Genomic DNA, 9,662 nt, shown 5'->3' with positions numbered 1-9,662 from the left:
ATATATTGGAGTAGGTCTCTTGTGAGACGGTCTCATAAATCTTTATCTGTAAGACAGAGTCAATCCTACCGATGTTCACAATAAAAAATAATACTCTTAGCATAAAAAGTAATACTTTTTCATGGATGACCCAAATAAGAGAACCGTCACACAAAATACGACCTGTAAGATCGTTTTCCACAAATTTTTGCCATGAATTTGTTCTTCTTGTAAGGAAATATTTTTCCCATATGGAAATTTATTTTTTGACCGTATGAGCTTAGTTAACTAATTAACTACGGTTTGGTTAATTTGCTTGTCCCGTGGCAAGAATTCGTCCTTATAAATAAACCTTTTTCTCTCTCGAGGTTTGCCCATGGACAAAGGCCCGCAGTCCAAGGATCTCTAGGCCCTTCATCCATTCGAAAATCAGACATCTGTCATACTCGAGCAACTCGAAGTATACACAACAAGACCACAAATCACACAGAGAGAGATATACGTATGTTAATCTGGAGTTACACACATTTCACGCACACACCGGGGGGCTGCTGCACTTTTGAGTTTTGTTGTCTGCCGTGTTTATACTCCTCCTTGTGTGATAGTTTCCTCTTATTTTTTTGGTGGGTTTTTGTTGTTGCCAAAGATGGGGTCAACAGTGATGCAAGGTTTCTTCTGCGTAAATCCACGGATTCCCCTTCAAGTTGTTCGAAACAATCTCACGAAGATTGGTTCTAAAAACCCACGAATTTCCCGTTGTAACTTCCACATCCTGTCAAGGAAACGAAACCCACGAGTTCTTTCGGCCTCTTGTTTGACGAAAGGCGGACGTGCCAGCTTGCAAACCTCGAGCGTGTTCGAAAAGGTGCGGATTTTGGATTTCGAGTTCAGATCATTGCCCGAACCCTTGGACAGAGTCAAGAGACTTCTGCAATACGCCACCCTCCTCCTCCCGCTCGATGAATCTTCAAGAATCCAAGAAAATCGTGTGACGGGATGCACGGCGCAGGTGTGGCTGGAGGTGAAGATGGACCAAACTGGGCTAATGAGGTACAGGGTGGACAGTGATTCCGAGATAGCGAAAGGGTTCTGTTCTTGCTTGATTTGGCTGCTCGACGGCGCCGAGCCTGACGAGGTTTTGTGCGTGAAAACCGAGGATTTGGTGGAGATGAATGTGGGGTTACCGAGTCGTAAATCGAGAGTAAATTCTTGGCATAATGTGCTGATCAGTATGCAGAAAAGGACTAAAGATTTGGTGATGGAGAGGGACATGAAAGATCAATGTATGGATGAAGCTTTTTCTTCTTTGATCATTGTCAAAGGAAATTGCAAAGAAACTATAGCTTGTTAATTGTTCTTAAACTTCATTTGCTTGCTTTTCTCAATGACAAAAATTAATAGTAGTTGATAAAAGAAGAAAACCAAAATATGGATAATACTATCTTGTCAAAACTAGGGAAAAACCCAAAATGAGGTGAGTATTAATTTTGGGTTCGGAGATTTTTTTTATCCTCGAAATAGTTCGGACAGATATAAAGATATTATTTTTGTCGCAGTGTCCGTCTCGATAATTATAATATTTATATTAATATTATTAATAATAGTAATAATAAGTTCGGATTCGAAGAACTTCTACCCTGTTTCATTACTAATTTTTTAGCGGAAATTGAAACGGGGATGTGGATTTGATGATCCCGTGAGTTTGGGTTCCGGGATTCCTCGAACCCGAAAAAAATTGAGATGTAGACGTATTAGGATGAGGATACAATATGGGAGCGGGAATGGTGATATAAAACCCGCTTCCGTCTCGACTCACTATGTTGTATGTCCCACATACATAAGTATATATATATATATATATATGTTTTTCCATTGATTAATTTAATTTTTGGTATTTAATATGTGTTTTAATAGAATAAAAAAATATTGCAAGTGGTTAATATATTAATGATAGCGATATATTGATAAAAAAAAAAAAAAGATAAAATAATGTTAAATATAAAATTGTATTATATTTGAAACAAATGAAAGAAGAAATGAAATCTTTATATTTGAAACTTAGGGGTACTAACATACCCAAACTAGTATAATTTATTAAATTATATATTAACAATGTTGAAGTATAATAATTATCCATATTTTGAGAATTGAAGGAATTGTCTTATCAGTATGAAACTCGATTTTTTTTTAAATATATATACAATGAGAATGAAAATTTTCCTAAACTTAACTTAAACGAGTAATTAAACATCACACGTAGAACCTTGTAACTTAGACGCGATTCGTTGGCTGATCTTGAAAAAAAAATAGGTCTTTCTGTGATATGATTTTATTCATAAAATGAGTCGATCTGATTTATATCCAGAGTATAAAATATTATTTNTATTTATATTAATATTATTAATAATAGTAATAATAAGTTCGGATTCAAAGAACTTCTACCCAGTTTCATTACTATTTTTTAAGCGGAAATTGAAACGGGGATGTGGATTTGATGATCTCGTGAGTTTGGGTTTCGGGATTCGTCGAACCCGAAAAGAAACAGGGATGTAGACGAGTATTAGGATGAGGATACAATATGGGAGCGGGAATGGTTATATAAAACCCGCTTCCGTCTCGACTCCCTATGTTGTATGTCCCACATACATAAGTATATATATATATATATATATGTTTTTCCATTGATTAATTTAATTTTTGGTATTTAATATGTGTTTTAATAGAATAAAAAAATATTGCAAGTGGTTAATATATTAATGATAGCGATATATTGATAAAAAAAAAAAAAAGAAGATAAAATAATGTTAAATATAAAATTGTATTATATTTGAAATAAATGAAAGAAGAAATGAAGTTTTATATTTGAAACTTAGGGTACTAACATACCCAAACTAGTATAATTTATTAGATTATATATTAACAATGTTGAAGTATAATAATTGTCCATATTTTGAGAATCGAAGGAATTGTCTTATCAGCATGAAACTCGATTTTTTTAAATATATATACAATGAGAATGAAAATTTTCCTAAACTTAACTTAAACGAGTAATTAAACATCACACGTAGAACCTTGTAACTTAGACGCGATTCGTTGGCTGATTTTGAAAAAAAAAATAGGTCTTTCTGTGATATGATTTTATTCGTAAGATGAGTCGATCTGATTTATATCCAGAGTATAAAATATTATTATTTTTACATTAAAAAATTAATTTTTAATGATTCAGATCGGATAATAAACACTTCTTGCAAATTAACACGTTTCAAATAGGTTTTGTGTTTTGAAAATTTGAAATATCTTGCAAAATAAGAGAACTGCAAAATTTGGTAGGAAATTTGGAAATCTGTTTAAATATATTATAAAATTCATTAATATAGTTAAATACGCAAGCATGTGGGGACATGCTAATTTTTGTACATTTATGCGGTTCTTGAAATATATTTTAATTCCCAATATGAAGTAGACAATTTTCTATTTAATAACGTGTGATTCTATAAATTTTATAGGAAGAATATTGTTTTATTATCACTTATTTATAATATTTTGGATTTTGATATTAAGTATTTAAAGTATAGTTTTAATGTTGACGTATAGTAACTTTGATTTTTTTTTAGTATTATTTTAACGGAATGCTAATATCACATCGAAAAATAATGATGTGACGTCAAAACATACTAAAATATTCACCAAATTCTTTGATTTTGTGGGAATCAAATTCCAATTGACCATGAAATAGACATTATCTTTGGAGTAGGTCTCTTGTGAGACGGTCTCACGACTCTTTATCTGTGAGACGGGTCAACCCTACCGATATTCACAATAAAAAGTAATACTCTTAGCATAAAAAGTAATATTTTTCATGAATGATCCAAATAAGATATCTGTATCACAAAAAACGACTTGTGAGACCGTCTCACACAAATTTTTGTCTTATCCTTGATATCCCTAGCACAAACTTTAGGATGACAATCACAAAATGGAGAACACCGGGGAGAAGTAATGGACTGGTCGGCCACGAGGGATAAAGTGTGAAGCTATTTCACAAAGTAGTGGTGGAAGAATTAGTTGAAAATAATCAATTTTATATTTTTCAAACATAAATTTTTTATTTTTATTTTTAAAAAGTAAAATAAAAAATAATATATGGTATTTTAATTTTTAGAAATTTAGGATTTATAAAAATAAAAAATAATATATGGTATTTTAATTTTTAGAAATTTAAGATATATATGACAAATCTTTTGCTTGCTCAATCGTGTCTTCCTCCACAAGCAATTTTGCTTGAAGTACTAAAACAAGCAATGAATAATTGAGTTGCGTGCTTAGTCAAAAGAAGTGTTGGTATCATGGCCTTGTGTCTATATGAGGTGCATTTCAAGTAATTGTAAAAAAAAAAAAACACGTTGCGTGTAATAATTGTTTTTGTTAAGAAAATGATCGATACACGACATTTAAGTTGTTGTATAGTTTAAAAAAGATAGAAGTATCAGCTAAAATATTTAGTAAAACGACAATTGTTTAATCTTACAGTTGATATCAGAGTTGATGACACGTGTCAAATTTAACCGTTGACAAAATTCATTAAATCAAGGGTAAGATGTGGAATCTTTTAGTAAAATTTATTTTTTCTATAACTTTTTAAATCTTATGAAAAATACATAAACTTAAATATATGAGACGAAATGAAGTTTGAAATTTTTAACACACAATTTTAAATTTGAAGAAAGAAGGCCATTATTGCACCACAATTAATGGTTTACCAATGGACAATGAATGTCAGCCAACTCATCTCGTTTAGTTTAACATTAATTTGATATTTACTAAATATCATGCTCGGATAAATCCCTTCCCACTTGTCCATATTTATCACATTCAATAAAGAGTAGGTTTTTTATAAGATGATCTCACGAATCTTTATCTATGAGACATGTTAACTCTATCGATATTCACAATAAAAAGTAATACTCTTAGCATAAAAAGTAATACTTTTTCATGGATGACCCAAATAAGAGACTCGTCTCACAAAATACGACCCGTGAAACCGTCTCACATAAGTTTTTACCTCCAATAAGATAATGTAAATGGACCCCAATTTATATTGATTCAAAATATAATTTATTTTTTGTCTATTTCATAATCATCATCAGGATTATTATTATTGTTACTATTATTTGGCAATTTTATTTTTTTTAATGTGATATAGACGTCGACAAAGTAGTGTAGTGTCACATCAATATATCCATGTTTTTAAAAAAAAAAAAAACGATCAAAAATTAAAAATGAGTGGAATTAGGCTTCGTATTTAAATGATATTTGTTATTATACAAGAATTATGGATGTTATTGGACAATAATGGATCGGTTCGGGATCAGATTAAACCGGTTCCGGATTGTGGGTTATGGAATCTACCAATCGTGTAGGATATCAGATAAATTTGGAGTATAATCCCACCCGAAATCGAAATCAAAATTAAATTGAATTAGANTATGTATATTGCTACAAATATGTATATAAAGAAGTTATTTATGAAACAAATTAATAAAAAAAAATTAACTATCGGATCAGAAACAACTAATCAACCGAATCAAATTGAAATGATTTCAGATTCATTTTCAAGTAACCTGATAATATAATATTCACACTCGATTCAGTTCGATTTGGAAACCGATTAAGTTTCTGATCGAACCAGATTAAATCGGAGGCAAAAACTTGTGTGAGACGGTCTCACGGATCATATTTTGTGAGACGGATCTCTTATTTGGGTCATCCATGAAAATGTATTACTTTTTATGCTAAGAGTATTACTTTTTATTGTGAATATCGGTAAGATTGACCCGTCTCACATATAAAGATTCGTGAGACCGTCTCACAAGATATCTACTATAAATCGGACATGATTTGAAATGGTTCCAAATTAACATGGTTTGATAAACATCTTTATATTAGTTTTTTAAAAATCATTATATATAATCTTGAATTTGTATGAAGTGGTGCTATGCAACAAAGCACTTTGTAAGATATTTATTTCCATGTCTTCACCTTGCCAACCCACTTTTCACCCAATCAAATCCTTCCACGTAATCAAAATCAGGTGGTGCCCGCAAAATATCCAACCGACGTGGGCCCCTTGCTTTCCGCCGCCCATTCACGTTCTTTCATACTATCGGAGCTCCGGCTGCATTATCGGAGCCCCGTTTCACCAACAAATTATATATTAAATAATTAGTTTTTTTTTTAATCTTTTTTGTTTGTTTTTCCATATTTAAAATCTCAGGTTTGAAAAAGGAAACAATTTTTCCGTTAATACGCAGATCTTTATTCGAGGATGTCGAAATCGCCATGGGGGAATATCGGTGCCTGGGCAGCCGAGGCCGAGCGGGAGGAGGCGGAGGAGCGGGAGGCAGCCGAGAAGGCCGCGGCGCAGCCGGGCGGGGGCGCCAGCTTCCCGTGCCTGAAGGATGCTGTCAGCACCAAGCCGAAGAAGAAGACCAAGATGACCTTGCAGGAGTTCACGATGAAGTCTAGCTACGGAGCCGGCCCTGGTCCTAGCCGTGGATTGACTCATGAGGAAATGCTACGGCTCCCTACGGGGCCGAAGGAGCGCTCCGCGGAGGAAATGCAATACGGAAGATTGGGTGGTGGGTTTTCAAACTATGGGAACCGGTCTCGTTCTGTTGGATCTGGGCCGGGAATAGATCGTGGACGAGACTATGAGGGCGGGAGGAGATCTTATGGATTTGAGGAGGAGAATCCGAGGGGACGAAATCAAGCTAGGGTTTCGGATTTCAATCCACTGCAACAGCCCTCGCGAGCTGATGGGGTCGACAGTTGGGCTTCGATGAAAAAATCCCTGCCCGATTACAATTCAGGTGCGACTCATTCCGGAGGTAAGTACAGCTCTCTGGGCGGAAATACCGGTGCTGGAGGGTCACGGGCCGATGGGGTGGACAGCTGGGCGTCTATGAAGAAGCCTATTTCACTATCTCAACAACAGCAATCTAGATCTTCAAGTTTTGGATCAGGCTTCTCGAGGCCCGATTCCGATCGTTGGACGCGGAATGAAGCGCAGAGGTTGGTCTTGGAATCTCCGAAAGATGGGGCTGAGTTGGTGGCCAAAGCTAACAAACCAAACCCGTTTGGCATGGCAAGACCTAGGGAAGAGGTGTTGGCGGATAAAGGATTGGACTGGAAGAAAGTGGATGTGGATTTGGAAGTGAAGAAGCAGCCGCATTCCGCTGGTGGAAGCAGGCCAACTAGTTCTCATTCGAGTAGGCCTCAAAGCTCGCATTCAAGCAGGTCTGAAGTGCCGGCGTCGCTGTTGCCGGGAATGGCTGAAGAAGCGGTGAAGCAAAAACCAAAAGTGAACCCATTTGGGGATGCGAAACCTAGAGAAGTTTTGCTTGAGGAGAAAGGCTTGGATTGGAAGAAGATTGACCTTGACTTGGAGCATCGAAGTGTTGATAGGTTATTGCCCTATGCTTCTTCCATTGTGAATTTATTACTGCTGTATTATGTCCTTTTATGCTTTTGACAAGATTTTTGCCATTAATTTCATATCATTTTCCCAGATTATAGACCATAATTAATTTGCTAATTTTCCTATTAAGGAAAAACCCCCTTTGTCCCAAATAGTTCTTGGCTATGATGGCTCATAGCTTTATGCTTGTCAAAATGCATTTAGTTTCTTTGCAATCCATGCTAAAGTTATTTTAAAGTTGCCATAATTGTTTGTTTCTAAGAATTTTGTTCGAGCTATAAACCTACCCCAGAGAGCTTTGCTGTTCTTTTAGATTTGGTAGCATGTTTTGTTTGAATGCACCACTCTTCCACGTAGAGTTTTGTTGTGTAGTGGATATGAGTATGAAGAACATTACGAAGATTATTTTTTTCTTTTATAACTTGAACATTTGAAGTGTATTGGACAAAATGGTAGTTCACATCCTTTATTGTTATATAGTTTTATTGTGCTTTGATTTCACAAGTATTAAAAGGCACGAGTAAAAGGAAATGTTATTGATAGTGGAATGTGTGATAAATTTCAGGCCTGAAACTGAAGATGAAAAGAATTTGAAGGAAGAAATTGAGCTGTTGACTAACGAGTTGCAACAAAAATCTGGGAAAGATCAAATCAGTGTGAACGAAATCATACTTCAAAAGCAGCAGGAATTGGACCTTCTGGTTCGTCAATTGGATGACAAAGTTCGTTATAGTCAGAAAGCCTTTGAGAGGCATGGTTCTGGAGCTGGTAGAGGTGCTGAATTTCATGATCGGCCTCCTTCTCGGCCTGGAGTGCCTGATGCAGGAGCTGGTTTCCATGATCGACCTCCTTCAATGCGTGAAGCACATGAGGAACATAGAACTGGCTACCCTCAGAGACCTCATTCTCGGTCTGGCTTGCACGAGGATCCTAGAGTTAGCTTTACGGATAGAGCTCCACCGTCAGCAGGAGCATACGAAGACCCCAGAGTTGGATTTTCTGAGAGACCTCCTTCCCGGCCCGGAGCATATGAAGACCCTCATTCTGGCTTTTCTGATAGACCCCGTTCCAGGCCTGGAGTCTATGAAGAACCTAGAGTTGGCATTCCAGAGAGATCTTCCTTCACTCCTGGACCATATCGAGAGCAAAGAGCTATTGACTATGGCGAGGGACCTCGTTCACGTGGCACTGTAAATTCATGGGGAAGACCGAGGGATGACAGAAGGGCTACACAAGGTGGTGGTGGAAGAGGTTTTTTGGGCAACAGAGATGTGGAGAGGTACTTGAATATACCATCTTTTATGTTTCAGACTCTTTTTTGGTTTTCATGATAGATAAGGACTGTATTTTCTTTCTTATAGAGCATAAGTTGGAAACTTTTCCTATGAAGCTCTCTCTGACCTTAGATCAGGGAACCATCGCTGTCAATGTTCTGAAAGATTATCTGCTGTTGAATTTAAATGATTAAACTCTTGTACAGTGATAATGCTAGAATTTTAGAGATCAAATCGAATCTTTGGGCAATATGCTGAAATTCTCCTTGCTAATGTGAACACAAGTTGCCATTTGCTTGACCATTTTGCAGACAATTTTGTGGCATACTCCATGGGGAGTAGTGAATGAATTATCTACGTGCTTAGTTTTGGAGGTTGGGGTGAATTACTTTGCATACTGATACTAGAACGTATGTATATTTCTTGGTCATAGTGGCTTATGGCTATATCTGTGGTGTTCTTGATGTATTCTTCACGATCTCCTGCTTCATATAATCGGCCTATACATTATGCAAATGTGATTGATGCTGGCCATTTTGTTTTCTGGCAGGTCGGGATCAAGGTGGTGATTTTCTTTTGCTGTGAATTCTTCCAAGAAGTCTTCTGCTTTAACATCTGACCTGTTGGAATTCTAATATATGTAATGGCACCTTATATTTTTATTCTCCGAATTTTGCTGTGAAAAATGGAGCTAGAATTATTGGATACTAGCTTTAAAAATGTTATCTTTAATTGATGCATCCTGAACTTCCGATGATGCAGGAAAGTACTTTTTTTTATCTTGCTTTACGTTGTTGGCTACACTGTTGAAATGCATACTCTGCCCGTTGACCCATTTACTTGTTTTGAATTTATATTATGGTGGTTACATTCTGCTTTGTATTAATCGATTATTCAACACCTTTTTCTTATATATATATATATATATATTT

At 35.8% G+C, this 9,662-nt stretch overlaps 2 protein-coding genes across 3 annotated transcripts; both read left to right on the top strand.

Annotated features, from left to right (window-relative positions):
* Window positions 1-625: 625 nt before the first annotated feature.
* LOC140974974 (sufE-like protein 2, chloroplastic) lies at window positions 626-1,330 on the top strand. The gene has a single exon (XM_073438468.1). It carries the CDS (start codon window positions 626-628, stop codon window positions 1,328-1,330), a length of 705 nt encoding a protein of 234 aa, XP_073294569.1.
* Window positions 1,331-6,245: 4,915 nt separating this feature from the next.
* LOC140975403 (eukaryotic translation initiation factor 4B2-like) lies at window positions 6,246-9,603 on the top strand. 2 transcript variants are annotated; one of them, XM_073439097.1, is made up of 3 exons: window positions 6,246-7,443; window positions 8,022-8,735; window positions 9,281-9,603. In XM_073439097.1, the coding sequence occupies exons 1-3, from the start codon at window positions 6,305-6,307 to the stop codon at window positions 9,297-9,299; spliced, it is 1,872 nt and encodes a 623-aa protein (XP_073295198.1). In that variant the 5' UTR covers window positions 6,246-6,304; the 3' UTR covers window positions 9,300-9,603. The 2 variants fall into 2 exon arrangements, with proteins under 2 accessions (XP_073295198.1, XP_073295197.1); XM_073439096.1 differs by lacking the exon at window positions 9,281-9,603 and adding an exon at window positions 8,820-9,270.
* Window positions 9,604-9,662: the final 59 nt, after the last annotated feature.

Source organism: Primulina huaijiensis, chromosome 4 (assembly GCF_012295235.1).
Source record: "Primulina huaijiensis isolate GDHJ02 chromosome 4, ASM1229523v2, whole genome shotgun sequence".
Lineage (NCBI taxonomy): Eukaryota > Viridiplantae > Streptophyta > Magnoliopsida > Lamiales > Gesneriaceae > Primulina > Primulina huaijiensis.
This window is presented reverse-complemented; position numbering and strand designations above follow the sequence as displayed.